At 46.6% G+C, this 19,375-nt stretch overlaps 8 protein-coding genes across 8 annotated transcripts; 4 read left to right on the forward strand and 4 right to left on the reverse strand.

Moving 5' to 3' along the window:
• Positions 1-4,230: 4,230 nt before the first annotated feature.
• Positions 4,231-4,734, reverse strand: K441DRAFT_650094 (uncharacterized protein; the record flags this gene model as incomplete). Its single annotated transcript, XM_067646977.1, has 1 exon — positions 4,231-4,734. A coding segment is annotated over exon 1 (268 nt), but the record flags the coding sequence as incomplete, so codon positions are not given.
• Positions 4,735-4,919: 185 nt separating this feature from the next.
• K441DRAFT_268 (uncharacterized protein) lies at positions 4,920-5,880 on the reverse strand. Its single transcript, XM_067640858.1, has one exon. It carries the CDS (start codon positions 5,573-5,575, stop codon positions 5,273-5,275), a length of 303 nt encoding a protein of 100 aa, XP_067510173.1. The 5' UTR covers positions 5,576-5,880; the 3' UTR covers positions 4,920-5,272.
• An 836-nt stretch (positions 5,881-6,716) lies between these two features.
• Positions 6,717-8,441, forward strand: K441DRAFT_599535 (WD repeat-containing protein jip5). Its single transcript, XM_067645151.1, has 2 exons — positions 6,717-7,105; positions 7,198-8,441. The coding sequence occupies exons 1-2, from the start codon at positions 6,759-6,761 to the stop codon at positions 8,090-8,092; spliced, it is 1,242 nt and encodes a 413-aa protein (XP_067510174.1). The 5' UTR covers positions 6,717-6,758; the 3' UTR covers positions 8,093-8,441.
• Positions 8,442-9,115: 674 nt separating this feature from the next.
• Positions 9,116-10,941, forward strand: K441DRAFT_599537 (kinase-like protein; the record flags this gene model as incomplete). Its single annotated transcript, XM_067645152.1, has 6 exons — positions 9,116-9,297; positions 9,370-9,674; positions 9,742-9,957; positions 10,031-10,143; positions 10,200-10,269; positions 10,328-10,941. The coding sequence occupies 6 exons, from the start codon at positions 9,116-9,118 to the stop codon at positions 10,531-10,533; spliced, it is 1,092 nt and encodes a 363-aa protein (XP_067510175.1). The 3' UTR covers positions 10,534-10,941.
• On the reverse strand, positions 10,472-10,941 carry K441DRAFT_650096 (uncharacterized protein). The gene has a single exon (XM_067646978.1). The coding sequence runs from the start codon at positions 10,887-10,889 to the stop codon at positions 10,719-10,721; it is 171 nt and encodes a 56-aa protein (XP_067510176.1). The 5' UTR covers positions 10,890-10,941; the 3' UTR covers positions 10,472-10,718.
• A 244-nt stretch (positions 10,942-11,185) lies between these two features.
• On the reverse strand, positions 11,186-12,475 carry K441DRAFT_650097 (uncharacterized protein). The gene has a single exon (XM_067646979.1). The coding sequence runs from the start codon at positions 12,437-12,439 to the stop codon at positions 11,432-11,434; it is 1,008 nt and encodes a 335-aa protein (XP_067510177.1). The 5' UTR covers positions 12,440-12,475; the 3' UTR covers positions 11,186-11,431.
• Positions 12,476-12,591: 116 nt separating this feature from the next.
• K441DRAFT_624584 (uncharacterized protein) lies at positions 12,592-15,026 on the forward strand. The gene is made up of 3 exons (XM_067646081.1): positions 12,592-12,638; positions 12,689-12,728; positions 12,780-15,026. Exons 1-3 carry the CDS (start codon positions 12,626-12,628, stop codon positions 14,767-14,769), a joined length of 2,043 nt encoding a protein of 680 aa, XP_067510178.1. The 5' UTR covers positions 12,592-12,625; the 3' UTR covers positions 14,770-15,026.
• Positions 15,027-15,943: 917 nt separating this feature from the next.
• Positions 15,944-18,020, forward strand: K441DRAFT_532512 (uncharacterized protein; the record flags this gene model as incomplete). The annotated part of the gene is made up of 3 exons (XM_067642237.1): positions 15,944-16,036; positions 16,236-16,248; positions 16,291-18,020. The coding sequence occupies 3 exons, from the start codon at positions 15,944-15,946 to the stop codon at positions 18,018-18,020; spliced, it is 1,836 nt and encodes a 611-aa protein (XP_067510179.1).
• Between the last annotated feature and the right edge of the window lie 1,355 nt (positions 18,021-19,375).

Genomic DNA, 19,375 nt, shown 5'->3' on the forward strand with positions numbered 1-19,375 from the left:
AACGAATTCAAGGCCTAGACGTTACGGCTATATGATATTTATAAGGCCTAGCGCTTAAAGAATACTATAAGGGCGTATAAGCCAAAGTAGAAAGAGTGGAAAGACTAGTATATAAGACTGGAAGGTAATACGGACGGCGCCCGGGTAACAGAAAATAAGCTTTACCTATTTTTAAAGTAGTAAGTTGTTAACCAAGAATTATAGGCTGCTAGCTATTAAAAACAGAAGTTAAAACGGAAAGAGATGTGGAAAGATAGCGAGTGGGTAAAGAAGAGGTAGAAGACGGTTAAGCGGGTAGGGTAGCTAGAGGGGAAGTTAGCCGCAGGGGCAGCTATAGGGGCAGCCGTAGGGGCAGCTATAGGCATAAGGGAGGAAGCTATAAAGGAGGAAGGGGAGATATAGGACGAGGAGGCCCTAGACGCCCTATTTAATAAGATAGTCCAATACTTAGTTATAAATAGCTACGTCTCCACTATTACCGAGCTTTACGTGTAGTAGTTAGAAGGCAAGACCTTACAGCCGCTGTGGGGGGTAAAGCTCTTAGTAGTACTAGACAGCGTCCGCTGTAATAAGGACCGGATTTAACGCGTTAACTTTATCAATTAAGGCCTATTTATAATTACTAGCGGCTACAACGTTAAAGGGCTTAAAAAGGTAATCACTTAGTACTAGGAGACGGGCTCTAAGATACTAGGTTTAGTTAAGTCTTACCTTTAAACTGCAGCCAAGTATTTATTAGGTTCATATATACCCTACCTAGTCTATATAGCTGCCGTTTTCTGACCCGTTTCTTAGGCCATACTACCGTTACCTATAGTAAAAGTAGATAAAACGTTTAGCTTACTAACCTTATTTTTATTAAACTAGAGAATAAAGGGCCTAAACTAGATAAGTTAGCGCTATGTATAATTATATTGATAATATAAGGGAAGCAGAATTAGTATAGTAAGGTTAAGTATATGGGCTATATACGGAACGCTAACCCTATCCTCTACCCCCTCTCTATAGTAGCCTTTTACTTCTTTAACCACTAGGGTAAAGACGGTACTAAGAGCTTCCCATCCTTTTGGTAGCTAAAGGACTACTATAACCTATACGTCTTCCCTAGTAGTATTAAAGTACCATAACGGCCGCTAAGTTATTATATATAGTTTAAATAAAATAAAAAGATATTCTAGGGGGTAGGAATTTACTTAAAGGAGAAGACCTATAGCGCCTATAAGTAGAGCGTCCGGTATACTAAGCTTAGCGGCGTTAAGGAGACCTAAATTAGATGGGCCGGACGCTAGAATATGGACGCGATAATAGGAGCCTACCTTAGCTACCTACCCTATACGTTTATGCGGTCGATCGCCAGCTTCCTAAAGAAAGAAAAGGGCTACTTTCTCCCCCACGCACGGGAGGTGCTAGAGGAGGCCCTCTATTTAAAGATATAGCCTAAGACTAACGTCTGGCTAAAACGCATAGAGGCCTACTACCTAGGTAGGGCCGATAATAAGGTTATACGGCTTAACCTTACGGGCTTAGGATTTCTACGCCTCCTCTACGCGCTTAGGGTAATCCTATATAAGCAGTTCCCGCTCCACCCCCTATAAAAGGACCCCCTCTTTAACTACAAGGAGTACTAAAGGTTCGCCGCGCGGATAGAAAGCTTGCTAGCTAATATAGTTACGCCAGATAAGCTAATAATACGGAAATACTAGCCTACCTATAAGGCCGTAGCTAAGCTAAGATATAAGGCCGCGATCTCTAAGATAAAGGGGGTTTAATTACGTGTGTAGACGATCTTAGAACGCCTTAGCGAAATAGAAAGGTTATTAGCATTATTCGCACCTATATAGATCTAGTAAGGGAAGACGGGTATCTAGATAGGGCCTACGGAGTCCGTATGTCTACCTTTAGGCAAGCCCACGCCGTCTACTATAACGTCTACTATATCCACGCCGCCTGCTCGGCCATCTACAATATCCGTACTACCCGCTTAGCCGCCGTCTATAATATCCGCACCGTCCACTTAGCCGTCTATAATATCCGCACCGTCCGCTTAGCCGTCTATAATATCCGCACTACCCGCTTAGCCGTCTACTATATCTATATTACCCCTACTAGCGCAGGCATAAGCTAATACTTAACTATCTCTCCTATTTATCCTTAACCTATAAGCGCCGCTAAGGAAATATAAAATACTTTAAGGCGGTAATTCGGTCTTCTAGCTCTAGATTAAGTGGACTTTAGGGCTAGCGGGTAGGCCGTTAATTAAAGCTCTTAATCGTTGCTAGGGGGCACGCTAGCGGGTTAACGGCAAGGCTATGTTCTATAGCTGTCGCTATAGAATAATTAAGGATATAAGACGGCGCGTAGAAGACGGTATAGTAAGAGATAAGAGATAGGCTATTGACTAGCTGGAACAGCTATAAGGTCGGCGTTCTTTAGATTAGCTTTATAAGAATATCTAAATAGTTATTTTACTGTAGTAACTAGGACGCCTTAATATATAACTGCACTACGGTAACTAAAACGCCTCTATATACGATTGCACTACAGTAACTAAGACGCCTTAATGTACGACTGCACTACAGTAACCAAGACGTTTTAATGTAGGACTGTACTAGTGACCGAGACGTCTTAATATAGGACTGCACTATAGTAACTAAGACGCCTTAATATACAACCGCACTATAGTGACCAAAACGTCTTAATATAGGACTGCACTGCATTAACCGAGACGCCTTAATATAGGACTATACTATAGTAACCGAGACGTCTTAATATAGGACTGTACTACAGCAATTAAGACGCCTTAATGTAGGAATAGAGCCCGTTTAGGTGTTATAAATTTAGAGTAACATTACGCGACCGTCCAAAAGTACCGATCTAACACAAATTATATACCTTTTCGCCCAAAATCGCGTGCGAAAGTACTCAGGGGCGGTCGCTGCGCGACCTCGTGCGGGGTTCGGGCGCGTTATCAGCAGGGGTGGCCCTAACCTCATATTAACCTGGGTCGTAACCGCGCCAAATCAGCCCCCCCAATATGTGATAGACATCTATACGTCTACACGCCTGCACGCCGCACGTGGCTCTGCATGCCGCACGTGGCTCTGCATAAGGCTCTGCGCGAACCTCTGCACGAAGCTCTACTAAAGCTCTATACGAGGCTCTGCCTAAAGCTTACCCCCTGCTGCGAAGCACGACGGAGGGATAGAATTTGCGAAGCAAATCCCTACCAACTAGTATCTATAGGTTAAAAGTCTTCTTTTACTAGCAGTTTAATAACTCTTCTATATTAAGGGAGTCTAATATAGGTATAAAAAGTAATAAGTCTGCTGTAGAAGCTATAATATTTAATAATTTATCCGTACAATGTTAAAGTTAAAATTTTTAAAGGGGTGCCAAGAAGATCTGCAAATATTACAAATATAGCCAATATTCGCCAATATTCGCCAATATTGATTAGTAACAATATTGATCAATCTGATTGGCCGATATTGATACTGAAACCCTTGTCTCTTCAAGATCTTCATGGCTTTTTTAATAAAAGCTTAAACACAGGGACCTGCCTGCCATATAGCCTGAATTATCAGAATGTTCGTTCCCTCTCGGCCGAAATCAAGACTCTGGGTCCCGAGCTGAACGACAATGTTGCGCCAGTGGATTCGATGCCCGGCACATGGAGAGCCGAAAGCGACGTATTCATGCCTTGTAAACTATGTCCGGGCATTCTGGCTCTTTTGAGATCACACTATTAGATGTATGGCATAGTATTCTCAACCATGTTCTGCATTTCACTGAACGAGCGGGAAGGGAGATCTAGCGTGCACATTCTCCAGACATTGCATACCTCTAGATGATTTGCCGCTAAAGTGTCTGTTCGTGTGTCAAACATCTCATAACTCAGACCGTGATTAATACAGACGTTAGCCTCTGTGGCTTCCGATATTTTCTAAGTTTCATAGTGCAAATTAAGGAATGGATGGTTAACAGAGGCGAGCCGCAGCCGTCCCCTTGGTGAAACATATTTTCCTGACATACCAGCGTACTTGTCAAGGTAGTAAGTTTTCGGATGCCTCGGGAAGAGCACCGGGTGAGAAAATGTCGACCTATAGGGCAAATATCGTATCCCGCCAGAGAAAATTGCTTCAGGAACATCAAGTTCGAAAACAACTGCATTTACCTCCAGTTCTTGCCCTAGGAGAGGTCATTCATGGATATTTATGATTAAATTATCAGCCTGCGAGTCCGATTGGCGTTTCTGGCATGGGCGTTCATAATGAACGTCCTCTTCGCTACCATCACGTCTGTGATGTAGGTGTATCCGAGCCTACCGGCCTTTGTCTTTAGACTAAAGTAACTTTGGAGCGCTTGATAAGTTGTGGCTTCTTTCGGGACCTCGATTCTCTTGCTTCTCTCTCGATCTTACCCCGTAAGGTCTTGTGGTGAGGCGACTGTTCGAGAAAAGGGATTGCTGTATATGTGTATCGCTCGATTACCTTCGCAATGACTACGTTGGAATAACTTCCGTTAATATTGGCATTTAGCCAGCCGTCTAGAAAGAGTTCAACCCACAGCGCTAGGTCGGTAAGAAAGAGACGAGTCTCTTCATGACTCATACCAGATAATAGGCCGCAGTTTGGTAGCTGTGAACTTGATTACATGATGCGGGTGGAACACCTCGTCTTAAGCCCATGATAACTAAAGGCAGGGATTTCCCGAGAAACAATCCGGGATATAAAGGTTGCAAAGTCGGTAGCTTTAGTTTTGAGTCTGCAAGGAACGATAGGCCTGACGGATTCTAATATTTTTGAGTTTGTTCAGGATCGGCGCTCTTCTCCAAATCGTGCCATCTACTAACCAGCTTTTGATAAACCTTAGTAGCTATCTTGCTTACTACCTAGAGCGAATTAGGCTCCACGGTAGTACCCAACTTCCGAAGGCGGCGGCAGATATTTACGTTTATGGAAGGCAGCGCGTCACTAGGAAGAGATTTCTTTGGCGAATAACGCAGGACCTGGGCCTTAAAAATGCCATGAATGGTTTCTGAGATATATGCATATTTGGCGGATTGCCATGGAGAGTTGTTTGTAGAACCACTCGATTAAAAGCCACAAAGGGGAACGGCGCCATGTGTCGGACGATGCGCTAATTGCGATCGTCGTCCTGTTTCCTTTGAGGGTATAGACCAGGGGTGTCTAGGCCATTTGACTTGACTGTATATATTGAGGCTCAACAGCCTACATTAATTCGACAGAGTTCTCCTTCTTGACTGCATAGTTCAACACCATGGTTTTTCAGCATTTGTCCACATAACACCGTCTCGCGTATGTTTGTAAATTCGAGGGATATTATCTGGTTTGCCGATAGCGCGCAGAAATGCCGTGAGCATTTCTGTGACAAATTTCGGGTGTATAGTGTCCCTGGTTTCTGCAACTTGTGACCGTGCCTTTTTTGTCATAGGTATTGCTTCGCTAACAGGTTCGCTGTCTAGCTTAGCAATGAAATCTGTGAAAAGGCTCTCGAAAGTTGACGTCTTTGACTGTCGCTCTTGATTGGCATTACTGCTGGGCCGGAAAAACATCAAATTAACCGTCCTTCCGTTGCCATAACCTTTCAATTAGTTGCCGACAGCTCCAAAGACTCGAAAGGGTATTGATCGTGAGACCCTCGAATGGCAAGTCCGGCATTTTGAGCGCGTATCTCGAGGGCGAGAATATCTTTAGTGGAAAGGAAAAGTTAACCTTCGTCTAAAATCAAGATAATCCATAATTGAGCATACCTTCACCAGCCATCTCATCGAATGCTTCGTCGGACTTTTGGATCAGAAACCTGCCAGAATTGTCTCGCATTCCGCTCATCTCGCAGAGTATTTTGATGCATGGATTCCGTACGGATCTTTGAGCAGAAGGCAAGCTTTGAATTATTTCAGTGATACGAGTACTTGCGCCATGAGAGCCGCATCCATTGCGGGGCTATGGTCGTCCGTCTGGAGTAATCTTGGTGGGATGAAGACATGGCTAATTATGTACATTAAGGCAAGTCATTCGCCCATCTTGACAGATCTGGCAGTTGACTGCTAGACCGGGCGGGCACAGTCCTCAGAGAGGTGCAGCATTTAAAAGTAGAAGAGATGAGAAGTGAGATCGAGTTCGGAGGACAAGCTAAAGACTGTGCGCAACCCAAACAAGATCTGCATTCACTCACTAAGTGTTAGTAAGGATTCAAAGGGCTATATCGCAGATTATTCAAATAAGATGTAGCCTTACAACATTTATCTTTGGGTCATAGGCAACAGCTCGCATAAATTCCGGCACACGTAAAGTGCCTAGAACAAGGCGTATGATGTGGGATCGTATGAAACAGTGACTTTGCATAAGAGGTGCGTAGCACAAAACAACGCTGATAGATGGAAAGAATAGATGGAAAGACTACATAAGACAAGGCAATGATATCTTGACTAGACCATTTCCCACTAATCTGTGTCACAGAATTCCAGCCTCTTAGCCTCTGAGACATTGAAATGACAAGCCTCCCTGACGTAGATAAGCATGAAGGTAAATGTGGCCGTGCCACCTTTAGGTCGGCAACAAACCCTTATTGAGGTTAGAAGAGCATATTCCAGTTTCTGGTGAAGTAGAAGTGCCCAGGTGTGAGTCGTTGAAGAGAAAATGGCACTAATCAGATTCGCGTTAAGCCAAACTTCTCCGCAGAACTTCCGAGCCACAGCTTGAAAACTAAACCACCAACCCTCACAACTCTTCCCCATGTTCGATACAATCTGTACTTTACCTCTCACTTCCGACCTCTTTACCCAAGCAATCCATCCTACTGAGCCTATCCTTTCTGTCGGGCTAGCGGGGGGCCACGTCCACACCTTTCTCCTTCCTCCGACTAGCGACGACAGTAGCGACGAACATGTGACAGTTTCGGAAAATGGCCATGGACAGATAGAAACGGCATGGAGAACACGAAGGCACAAAGGGAGTTGTAGGAGCTTGAGCTTTGGAATTGATGGCGGGCAATTGTATTCCGCAGGCACGGATGGGTTGGTGAAAGCCGCCGATACAGCAACTGGGCAGGTGTTTGCCAAAATCGCAGTGCCGCTCGACACGTATGCCTTCCCAACATATCCTAATTACCCGCAGCTTCTATCTCGTAGATTATTGCGGCTCTTAATTGGCTTCTCTAGCTAACTAGAACTAGTTCAAAGGGCACCCCCGATCCACCAGCTCTCCTCCATTGTCTCTCCCCACAAACTCTCCTCCTGGCAACCGATTCTTCTGCCCTTCATATCTACGACCTACGTACCGCAAATTCAATGCTTGCCCCTAAGCCCAGCCAAACACACCATCCGCATGACGACTATATTTCTTCGTTAACTCCTCTCCCACCATCCCCAACCAGTACAAGTGGATTCAGTAAGCAATGGATCAGCACAGGTGGGACAACCCTCGCTATCACCGATCTTCGCCGTGGCGTGTTGGTCAGAAGTGAAGACCAGGAAGAAGAGCTGCTCAGTAGCGTGTTCGTTGATGGTCTCCCGGCACGGGGTAGCAGCAAGGGCGAGAAAGTTCTTGTGGGTGGCGGTACAGGTGTTCTAACCCTGTGGGAGCGAGGCGTGTGGGATGATCAAGATGAACGTATTATTCTAGATCGAGGGGCAGGAGGTGGGGAGAGCTTGGATAGCCTGGCGTTATTGCCAGAGGGCCTGGGATTGGGAGGAAAGGTGGTTGCGGTAGGAATGGGAGATGGCGGACTAAACTTTGTGAAGTTGGGACCAAATAAGGTTGTCGCGAAACTCAGACACGATGAGACGGAGGCAGTAGTTGCTTTGGGCTTTGATGTGACTGGGAGGATGATCAGTGGTGGAGGGCAAACCATCAAGGTGTGGCATGAAAAGATTAATGAGGAGGATGGAGAGGATGTTGGAACGGGCAAGAGGGTGGTTGGGAGTAGTGATGAAGAAGATAGCGATGATGAAGACGAGGAGAGTAGCGAGGAGGAACAAAGCAGGAAGCGAAGGAAGAGAAGGAAGAGGAATAAGGGGAAGGACAAGAATGCTGGAAAGGGTGTTATGGCATTCAAAGGGTTGGGTTAGCGTGACGTTTGGCAGAATATGTGACTTTTCTCGTTGGGAAGTCTGCCATCTCATTCTCCTTCACTCGGCAATTATGTCAAGCAGTTAACGGGTAACTAAAGTTATTGGCATTAAAACACCTATGATCATGCACGCATGTATATTATGTGATTTTGATTTGTTGAAGTATGGATTAGGCCTACTCACAAAGTAGTTATCTAAAAGCTATGGAGGACTATGTGGGTCACTACGGACCGTAGGGAAGCACTAAGGGAGAAAGTCTCATTACTACCAGAGCATTTTGGTAGCTCTGCGGCTGTCATTAAGGGAAAGAGCGTGTACCGATGACCTCGCTTTCGCCATTAACCACACTTTTGCCCCTACCTCTACCTTTGTCTTAGTCTTAGTCCTACAATTTCACTACTCTCAGACAAGCAAAACCTTGGCCTCTCAAGTCTCCATTTCGGATAAGTTTATTCTCTTTTTAGCTTGAGCACCTTGGAACAGGCCCTTTTCCTACTGTTATTTCCTTTGCATATCCCAGAATCTTGCCATTGAATTCCTTTTGATCGAATTTCTGCTAATGGTTCATAGTCAAGCCCAGTCCCACGATTTACCAGCAGACATTTTGGTTCGACGTTCCCAAAGTAATGTCACCACCGAGACTGTGACATGGTAATCGAGTAGTCTAAAATGAACGCCGGATTCTGCTCTGCTGAGGCGGGTTAAGCAACTCAACGGTCTGCCTGAATAGGACTGGTGCTGCCTGGTCGGTCCGGGCGTCTACCTTTTGGAGGAATTGTAGCTTCGCCGGATTCGCCGCGCCGCTACGCCGTTCGGGTTCCCCTGGAGTACTTTTACCACGTTTTTGTCGACCTTTGCCTACCACCCTGTTGCCTAACTAGGTCTGGGCGCAAAGGCAGTGAAGAGGTCAAACCATATGCCTGCTTTCCTTGCTTCTTGCATCACTACCAGTCCACCATCGCCACGATTACCATCCTCAGAAACTAGCATCAAAGACTTATCTAATTTGATGAAATAAAAATGGCTCCGAATTCGCTACCGCAATACAGATGCCAATACATTGAAGGGGTGGAAAAGGTAGAAGGCTACCGCATAGGCGGGTTTTGTCCGATCGCCATTGGCCAGATGCTAGATGATAAGTACGAGGTTATCGCTAAACTTGGTCACGGTGGATATTCTACTGTTTGGTTGGCTAAAGACGTGTCTGTAACGTACGACTTTCCTGCTTCTGATGCTATGTTTGCTTGCTAACTTAATAATCGTCGACATGGTAGAACATACAACAGCTGGGTGGCAGTGAAAATCCTGAAAAGCGAAAAAAGTAGTAAAACCAACTCTGAGCTGGCGATTCTTCAATCTGCTCGATATGCGACAATTGTTCAGTATCTGGGTAATTTCTGGACTCAATCTCCCAACGGATATCACCTTTGTCTCGTCATGGAAGTCACCGGGCCGTCAATTAGAGATTACGTTGAGTCATTATGGTATGGAATGCTAGACTCAAATACTGCAATAGATCTAAGTAGACAGTGCGTAACAGCGCTGAAGACCCTACACGATAGCGGATTTGCTCATGGTGGTCAGTCACTTCAAGCCAACACTAACGGAACCCTAGACAATATGCTAATATCATTGTGCAATAACAGATGTCTGTTCAGCGAACTTCGTACTTGGTCTATCAGATATTTCTAGTTTCACAAAAGAGTCCATGCAACGTTTTCTTGGTGATCACCGGAGCGGATTAGTCTTGTCAAGAGATGGGTCTGCTTTACCAGCTGGAGTGCCAGAGCGTCTTTTCTTATCAGTTTCGTTTAAGGACCTGGTTGATCCATCAAAGGTTAAGATAATTGATCTTGGAGAAGGTTAGTCTAAAACTCCATTCCGCCAAAAGCAACTATAGCGGGGGCTTAGAAACTGACATTAAAACGGCAACAGCTTTCTCTGGATGCAAGAAGGGCGTAGCGAATCACGTAACTTCTAGAGCTCCAGAGCTATTGGCAGAACAGGCTGCTACTATGCAATCAGATATCTGGAGTATAGGCTGTCTAGTAAGATCCCTTAGCACTTTATTACTTCTCATACCCTAGTCCTAACTCGTTAATAGATGTTCGAGCTTGTAACTACACATCCGCCATTCTCAATTCCCGTGGGCAAAAAGCAATCATCATTTTTCGGTACAGCGAATGATTATCCCACCAGTTAGTTCCATATGCTAATTTCCATTCTCTCCAGCCAAAACCCCCGACGAACAGTATGAATATCTATGGGAGTTTCTTTCACGACATTCCGTTCTTGACTACGAGGAAGAAAATGACTACTTAGCAGGACTACTCTGTCATATGCTCGTCCAGGACCAGCAGGGACGAGTAAGTCTTGGGCGCGTGTTGGAGCACAACTTCTTTAAGTTTGCAGATATACCTCCTGAGTTATTAGGGTGATTTCGCTCGGATAGGCGGCGTTGGGCTGTAGGGTTATCGTGATTTACAATTTCCTGTGAGCAACAGGTACTCAACTCCATTCCGGCAAACATGGGTCAGCGCTGAGCGCTGCAACTAGTATTTATTTGCTCGGCCAACCCAATCGTGCGCATATGGCCTCAGCTGCCAGAAACTTCATCCCCTCCTCATATTTTTCTCCTTTCCCTGCGACGCTCCAAGAATTTCAGCTCTGCTATGTCGAAAACGTGATCGTATTCGTAACCTTTGCGGCGTAAGAGTTTGCTGAATAAGTCGTGTAGATATCCATAATTAGTAGTCTGGTTAAAGCTGAGGGAGCGGACGTGCTTGAAATACATCGCGAACTCTTCGGGCAGACTCTCGCAGAGTTCCTGGATCGATGTCGTCTCTTTCTTCTCAAGAATCAGCTCTTCTTTCAGCCCTTGCGTTTCAGCCTTTAGTCCCTGCTAAGGGATGGAGCCGCAAATGAAGTATACTAGTGTGGTGGTGTGGAAGATTCCGAACGGAATGTCACGTGGATTGTGGCTCAATAGATATACCTTCTTCCTTTCCATGTAATAGAGATTCAGGCGGGCAGGACAGATCAGACACGGCAAGTAGTACAGACGGTGCTGACAGTAACAGAAGTCCAACAGGCTATCCGAATATTAGATAGGCTTCAGATACTTGAATTCAATTCTTCTTTCCTTCTTGTATATTTCATTTTTCATACACGGCCTTTGCTACATGGTTATCCAGCCCTATGTACAGTCCAAATTGGGGACAGTCTTCCAACATGATCGTAATAAAGATTAGTCAAAATTTAACATAGACCCAAATCTCTTGATCTCTCATTGTCAATGCTGCGTCCAGTATATGCCCTAACCCACAGTAGTTCCTCCTACCACCCCCACCACCCCTTAATAGTGTCGCCGATTGTTTCTCTTCCCTCCTCTTTCCGCTGCAACCTATGTATTCTTTCTTTGATGAACTCTGCTTCAATCTGTTTGCTATATGCCCTTGTAGCCGCCAGCTCTCCTTCTATAGCCCTCTCTTCCACTGCTCTCTCGATGGGCGATAGGTTTTCTAGCCGTTTCTCATACTCTTTCCGTGTTGACTCGGCTACGCCTTCCCAGATGGTGGAAGTGTGCTCGCATGAAGGTGTTGATGGACCTTCCGGATCGGTGATGAGTGGCCTTCCATTCACTGCGGCAAAGATATTCTCTTTAGACATGACAGACGGGAATTCCGGTATTGGCCTTCCCTCCTTCTTTGCCTTTTGCATAATTTCCTCTTGCTCAATCATCCGTCGATACAACTTATCCGCATGAATTTGAATTTTCTCCTCTTCTTCCACTGATCTGTCTACGATGTTTAAATATCCTAATGCTTTTAGAAACTTCTTTTGCATGTCATAGCATCGATCAAAAGCTCTGTTCTCTGTCCTGCATAATGTTGCGCGTGATGCCCAAGAGCCATAAGTGAAACATTCGGAGACCGCTAACTGTTCCAAGGCACAATTTTCGAGAGCTATTCGGCCAACAGAGGCCTTTCGATCATTGTAGACGCCGACGATATCAGATAACCTTTCTTGGTCTGACTTCCCCCTAGACTCGATGACCGATTGGGGCTCGTAAGTTTTCCAAAGGTGCGCATATCGGCCGTCCGGAAAAAGCGATTCGCTTGGGACTTTTGGATTCGAATCATCCTCAGAAGGTGGTTTGTGTACCACTTGTATAGGTTGAGGGGTTTGTGCAAGTGGTGATTGCGGAGAATACGAATCTGGAGGAGAGCTAGGTGTGTATTTTACAGGAGCTTCTTTATCGAGAAATTGGCGGAGGGCAGGATCAAGCTTGCTGACAGCATCATTCTCCGATGGGCCATCAGAGTTCTTCCACCACCAACCCATAGCAACAGTAGCGGGGATACCAGGTTATTAAGAGAGGTGACGTGCAATTGAAACTTCGGAACTTTCACAGAACGGGGATGGAATATCATTTCACCGATGGTGTTTGTGTGTATGGCGAGCGCGTCCGCCGCCCGGAAATCATGACGCGCTCCCGCAACTAGTACATTATTTCATAGTATTTCAATTATGGCACCTAAAGGTATGTGCACAAGGTAGCTCTATAGGAAGCGCTAACCAACCCTCATCTAGACCGAGAAGAGCGCCGCCGAATGCGCCAGCGTGGAGCTGGGTATGCCATCTAAGGATCACTTTAAGCGGCTTCTTATTGACTATATAATAGTACCCAACAGCTGCAGAACGTTAACTTTGGTTTTAAATTTGGCGCACCTTCGCTGCCTGCACAGCGCTCATCGCGTCGGACTCCACAACCTCTACCTCCACGCCCCTCCTCTAGTCAAACACCTAAAACCATTCCACCACGACCGTCATTGCACAGAACGCCAGTTGAGGCGAGCATACAAAAGCGAGGTGAATCTCCCCGACAAAGCCGGAGCGCTTCGGTTCCGATTCACAGCAGCGCGCAAACGGGGAAATTGAAGTCGATCAAAAACCCCAAACCGAAAAGCCCATTGTTGTTTGTTACGCCCACTGTAACTGGTAAAAGGAAAAGAGGCAAGCAAGAAGCAAAAGCTGCGCAGGATTTAGAACAGGACGAATTGGAGCAAGACGATGAACACAGAACATCTGCCCAGAAGAGTGGGGCTACGAGAGCAAGATCTACCACAACCCCAAAATCAATGACCGATCGCGATGATGTACCGGATGAGCTTGAGGAGAATGATGAGAATCATTTTGTGTCAAGTGATCAGAAACGGCGGGAGAGATTGTCAAAATCATTAGAAGCTACGCCAGCAACTCCGAACATCAATGAGCATGAAGATCCCCTTCAGAGCCATCGACTACGCCAAGCGCTAGCCGCCATTGAAGATAATACCCCTGCTCCCTTGCAAAAACGAAGTAGGCAACAGGGAGAATTAGCCAGAATCGGAAACTCAAATCGCACTACCCGGTCACAAACAAAACAGCTGATACCCAATAGGGGCGGCGCTCGTCATTCAGCGCTATTGAAACCTGATCCACAAGCTACCGCGCAAGAGGATAACGAAAGTGGTGATGAGCTGTCTCCAGACAAAAGTCAACATACACCGGGGAAGCAGAGAGGAAGAAAGTCCGCCGAGCCTGTAGTGGGGGAGTTAGAGACTGGAAATGTCGCAAAAGGGGATGGAGCGGAGGATTTTGACGAATTATCGCCGGAAAATGATAGAATACGACGGAGAAACGATAGACATCAAACCCTCTCTGGACCGTCACTACGAGCGCCAGCGCCACTGCTGAAGCCTGGTTCGGACGGAGACAACGAGCTTCATGCTTCCGAAGATGAAGATGTTAACTATCATCGTAGACGTCCAATGAAAGTGGTGGCGACTGAAACACTCCAGGAACGTGGAGAGCTCCACCAATCTGCTACCGTCACTGAAAATGCACATACTCGACGACCAAAACGTCCGAAGCCATCGACTAGCTCCAAGCCCAAGAAAAAACGCCAGAGAGGCGGTGACGCTGCTATCCCAATAACAATCTACCGTCTATTTCACCCCAAGCCCCGCTCTCACACTGATATCGAAGGCGGTGAAGACAGTGCATATGTTGCTGCAGCAGCTATAAACTCCTCGATCCGTCTTCCGGGCGTCAATGCGGTTGATGTCCTTGCCCAGATCACAGAAGAGATACTGTCCCACCGGATTACAGAATTCCATGAACAATCTCAAGTCGCCGTCAGTCAAACCGTGCGTTCTGAACTTAAGCGTAAACGAGGCGTGGTACAGCTGTTTAACGCCTCACTCTCAGATCGACTATTTGAACTTACAGAAGCGGTAGATGCGGGTACAGCGCTAAAGGGGCGGTTGAAAGGGGTCCTAAGGGAGAAGCTAAGGCTTAGAGAAGAGTTCCTATCGATTAGGAAGCAGAGAGAAGATTTAGCCTTAAAAATGGACGAAATCAGGACTGAACATAGGGAGCGGGTGAGATCCAAGAAAGAACGAGATGATATCAATGCAGCGATGTTCGATATCGAGGCCGCGGTGCTGAGAGGTAAGGAAAATGCTGAGAAAGAAGGAAGAGAGAATGAAGGTCCCAAGATGCCGTTGGAGATGCTACTCGAAAACCGGGCAAGGGACGTGGGATCAGATGGTGGCGGTCTATTAGAGAAAGTAAAAGAGTTCAATGGTGCTCTGGAGAGTGCTGCGGCGGTTTTTGAAAGCAGGGCCTGATTCTGGCTACCTTACATTGGCTCTTACGTTCATAAAGCCTATCCCTTGCAACGTCGGTTTTCGTTCTAAGAATCTGACCAATCAGTACACGGGACCCCCCTCCGGTGCTTAGATATATGAGGCTTTTGATAGATCTGCATCAATTCTAGCACGTTTTCGAGGCATGGTAGTGGCGTAATTGATAGTTGATTATATTGATATACACACGTTATTTTGAAAATGGTGTTCGCCCACAGACCACTTGCTTACTGGTAGGGAAATGCGATTAAGGTTCCGATGTAGCTAGTCTCTTCGGAGAAGAAAAAAGCGGCCGAAATTGGCATATAACACATTTTATTCAATATTAAAACAACTGCTTATTAAATTTTTATACGGTTTAGTGCATTAGAATTGCAGAACGCTTCTCTACAAGTCCTACTCTTAGCATATAATTTTATATATGGTAGTAGGGGAGTTTTAAGTGTCTATGATTTAGTGTTAGCGCAAGTGCCAATTTCAGCCAATTTTTTCTTCCCCGAAGAGCTAGTTAGGCAGGCCTGGGTTTAAACTTCCTTGGCAAAATTTTAAGGCTATATATCGCTCCCTAATACGCAGGCTAGCTGGCCAAATAAAGTAGAATATATAAGTAGAAAAGATTAAGATTTAAATGTATTAACAACCGCGATTATAGCTACTGGGTTAGTCCCGTTATAGCTGTTTAAAAATAACCTATAGTTAAAAAACCGCCCGGTTTATAGCAAACGTGCGCCTATAATCTCTTAAGACGCTTTGTAGAGGATTGTTAGGGCACGTGGAGCTGAGGATTAGTAAGAAGTTATGCAAAGGGGTGGGCCTATTATCGGCTGAGGCACCTAAGATAAGGCAATCGGCGTTATTTCTGTTGATTTACGTAAGAGCATTGAACTTCGACCCAAGAATTGCTTTTTAGAACATTCTCGCAATCTGGCTCTGAGTTGCAACCTCCACCGTTATGATTTCCCAGATACTAGTTCTACTCCTCCAAAGAGTGCTGTCATACTATCGACTCTAGGTATTTCCCCCCCTGATATTACCATAAACTAGTCGACTTAGAGCAGAGCTCTCATCGGCAAGTTATAATCTGCGAAGATGGCGTTTCAACAACTTACCTATGATGATACAGGCTTGGACGACACTCGTCTCTACTGTGAACCCAATGGTTAGCAAGGCAGTCCACGACACCCTCGCGGCATTCGTCGCTGAACGCGATTGGGCGCAGTTCCACACTCCGGAGAACCTCGCCAAGAGCGTTGCGATCGAAGCCGGCGAACTACTCGAGTGCTTCCAGTGGGGCGGCGAAGCTGACCCGAAGCGCGTACGCGAAGAACTTGCAGACGTACTGACCTACTGTCTACTTCTCGCTAATCGCATCGGAGCCGATCCTGAGCAGATTGTGCTGGAGAAGCTCGAAATCACGCGCAAGAAGTATCCCGTGGACAAGGCCCGAGGAAGCAGCAGAAAGTATGATGAACTCCAACATGGCGCGGCTTGAATTCTCCAAAGCTGCCGTTACAACGTGGGAGCTCCACGACGAGAAACATGGCAACTGGCCTGTCGTGTATGTATTGGACGATGGCCGTGACACCGCACAGGCCAATCCGAACAGACTAAGGGACATCTACGTTGGGGAATCGCTCAATGCCGCAGGCCGACTGCGTCAGCATCTCGAAACACCCGCGAAACAGCACCTCAAGAATATTCGCGTTATCATCGATGAAAGGTTCAACAAGTCGGTCTGCCTTGACTTGGAGTCCTACCTCATCAGAATGTTGGCCGGCGACGGTGCCAATCGGGTGCTCAACCGAAACAACGGGATCACGGAGTCCAAATACTACCAACGCGAGATGTATCGCGAGGGCTTCCGCAATATCTTCGAACGACTCAAGGCTGATGGCATCTTCACGCGAAGTATCCCCGAAATCGAAAACAGCGTCCTCTTCAAGTTGTCACCATTCAAGGCGTTGACGGAAGATCAAGCAACTTCGGTAGAGGAAATCGTCAAGGGGTTCCTCATTGACGTCGAGAGAGACGCCAAAAGCATGATTGTGATCCAGGGCGATCCGGGCACTGGCAAGACGGTCGTGGCCATATATATGATCAAATTGCTCGTCGACATCAAGACATTCACTTCACTTGAAGATCTGGACAGCGACTCGCGATTCTCTAACTTCTTCACCGAAACCAATCAGAGGCTACTCCAGGGTCTCCGCATCGGCCTGGTTGTGCCGCAGCAATCGTTGCGAGACTCCATCAAGAAGGTCTTCCGGAAGACGCCTGGGCTTAACCCCTCAATGGTCATGACACCCTTCGACGTGGGACAATTCGATGGAATTTTCGATCTGCTATTGGTTGACGAGACTCATCGGCTTAATCAACGTGCTAACCAACCATCGGGAGTGCTCAACGCCAAGTTCGCAACCATCACAAGAGAGCTTTTTGGCAGCGACGATACCAGCAAGACTCAACTTGATTGGATACGGGCGAAGAGCCGACACCAGATCTTCCTTTTAGACGCAGCGCAGAGTGTTCGACCAGCCGATCTACCCTCGGAGCTGCTGTTGGACCTCGTTGCTGATACTCGTGCGTCGGAGCGGCATTTTCAGCTTCGGACTCAGATGCGCGTACAAGCGGGATCGGACTTCGTGTCTTACGTTCGCTGGATTCTCGATTCTCGCCCTCTCTCATTTCCACGAGTGAGACGAGATTTCGGGGAATATGATTTCCGCGCGTTCGACAGTGTTGCACACATGCGAGATGAAATTTTCCGACGCAACGCCGAAGTGGGCCTTTCACGCATGGTCGCTGGGTATGCATGGGAGTGGAAGACCAAAAGGGACAAGAACGCGTTCGACATCGAAATCGGCCTGACGCGGCTCTGCTGGAACAGCACCCCGACCGACTGGATTGCTTCAAGCAACGCGCTCGAGGAAGTGGGATCGATTCATACGGTTCAGGGATACGACCTAAACTACGTTGGCGTCATCATTGGTCCTGATCTGCGATTCGACCCAGAACGAAGGCGTCTTTTCATTGATCGCGACTCGTATTTTGACAAGAAGGGCAAGGAGAACAACCCGGCTCTCGGCAGGACCTACTCGGACGATGACCTGCTGCGATTCATCACGCAGATCTATGCCGTGCTCATGACGCGTGGGATCCGGGGAACGTACGTTTATGCGTGCGATCCCGGTTTGAGGGAGTATCTCAAAGCTTTCATCCCATCCCGCTCCTGAAATCGTGCGGTAAACTAGTTAGAATTAATACGAAGCAGATAACTTGCTCTGCATACTTAGAGGCAGGAGGGAAGAGCTAAATTAAGAAGCTTTTGAGTAGGAAGCCTCTTTGCAAGCTTTTAGTGAATACAATAAAGAGATCGCGCGATAGTAAGGAGTTTGGGAGACCTTAAAGGTCGCCAAGAACAACGTACGGTTGTAGACTCTGTTGAATACCACTATCCCTTGACTGATAACTGCGTCCAATAAATTGTGGCCCGTGCGCATCAATTAAAAGGCTTGCTTGAAGGGAAATGTTGGGGAAGTATTAAACGTGCGCGGGCGTGATGTAGAGTACCTAGAATGTCTCGCACGGGCCACTTATTATTGGCAGTCATCAGTGCAAAGGATATAAAGACGGCCCGTGTTAGCAGGAGCACGTAGATAGGCTCAACACCAAAGGATAAGTGTCTATATATAATATACACCAACATTTCAATATATTCGTAGCTTCAGTAAAGACCTTTGGTGATGCGGCAGAGCGATTGACCGCCTAAGAATGCAGCTTGTTGGTTGGCGCGCACGGGCCACAATTTATAGGACGTAAGTGACAATGTAAGGGATAAAACACGCCTATTTTCTCTTAGACCCTTAGAGAGAAATTTGCCTCACATATGTCCTAGATTATATTACTTACCCCTAGTGCTATCTAATTGGCTAGATTGTTCGCGCACGGGGCCTTCCTTGGCAGAATTTTATGGCATTATTGCATAAAATGCATAACAAGGTGCAGAGGTCGATTCCTCAACGAGGGTTAGGGCACCTGAGATAAGCCAAAGCCCGTCGAAGACTGCGTGTGCACGTGCCCACGCATCTACCGACAGGACCCTTAACTTATCTCAGGTGCCTCAGCCGCTTCTCCAAGGAATTTGTGGCGTTGTATGGCCCCACTCTCCCGCCACAGCCCCACTCTGCCAACTCGTGCAAACTCCTGAGCCAATTAGCGGCGCGCACTAACTCCTGCGAACTCCTAAGCCAATAGAACGTCGCGCTACTCCCTAGCCCCCCTATAACCCTAAAATTCCTCTATAAAGCGTCTAAGAGATTATAGGCGCGCATTTACTATAAACCAGGCGCGATTTTTAACGTATATTAACTTTAAGTAACTATAACGGGGTTAATATAGCGGCTACAGCTACGGTGTGAGGTGATAAGCTCCGCACCACTCAGCCACACAAACCCGCAAAAGGTAAACGAGTGACTGGCTTGATGCCAGACACGGCTGTGCGGAACAATACATATAGGCGAGGTGACTTCGTCACCTGATAATGCATCCCTCCCAATGGCGACTGTCCACAGGCGCAATTCCCTGTCCC

The sequence above is a fragment of the Cenococcum geophilum genome, assembly GCF_001692895.1.
Source record: "Cenococcum geophilum 1.58 unplaced genomic scaffold K441scaffold_1, whole genome shotgun sequence".
In the NCBI taxonomy this organism is placed as follows: domain Eukaryota; kingdom Fungi; phylum Ascomycota; class Dothideomycetes; order Gloniales; family Gloniaceae; genus Cenococcum; species Cenococcum geophilum.

Coding starts and splice junctions, on each gene's coding strand:
- K441DRAFT_268 (XM_067640858.1), bottom strand. CDS start 5,575: ATGTTTTTCCGGCCCAGCAGTAATGCCAATCAAGAGCGACAGTCAAAG.
- K441DRAFT_599535 (XM_067645151.1), top strand. CDS start 6,759: ATGTTCGATACAATCTGTACTTTACCTCTCACTTCCGACCTCTTTACC. Junction 7,106..7,197: donor ATCGCAGTGCCGCTCGACAC/GTATGCCTTCCC, acceptor AACTAGAACTAG/TTCAAAGGGCACCCCCGATC.
- K441DRAFT_650096 (XM_067646978.1), bottom strand. CDS start 10,889: ATGTATTTCAAGCACGTCCGCTCCCTCAGCTTTAACCAGACTACTAAT.
- K441DRAFT_650097 (XM_067646979.1), bottom strand. CDS start 12,439: ATGGGTTGGTGGTGGAAGAACTCTGATGGCCCATCGGAGAATGATGCT.
- K441DRAFT_624584 (XM_067646081.1), top strand. Junction 12,729..12,779: donor ATGCGCCAGCGTGGAGCTGG/GTATGCCATCTA, acceptor ACTATATAATAG/TACCCAACAGCTGCAGAACG.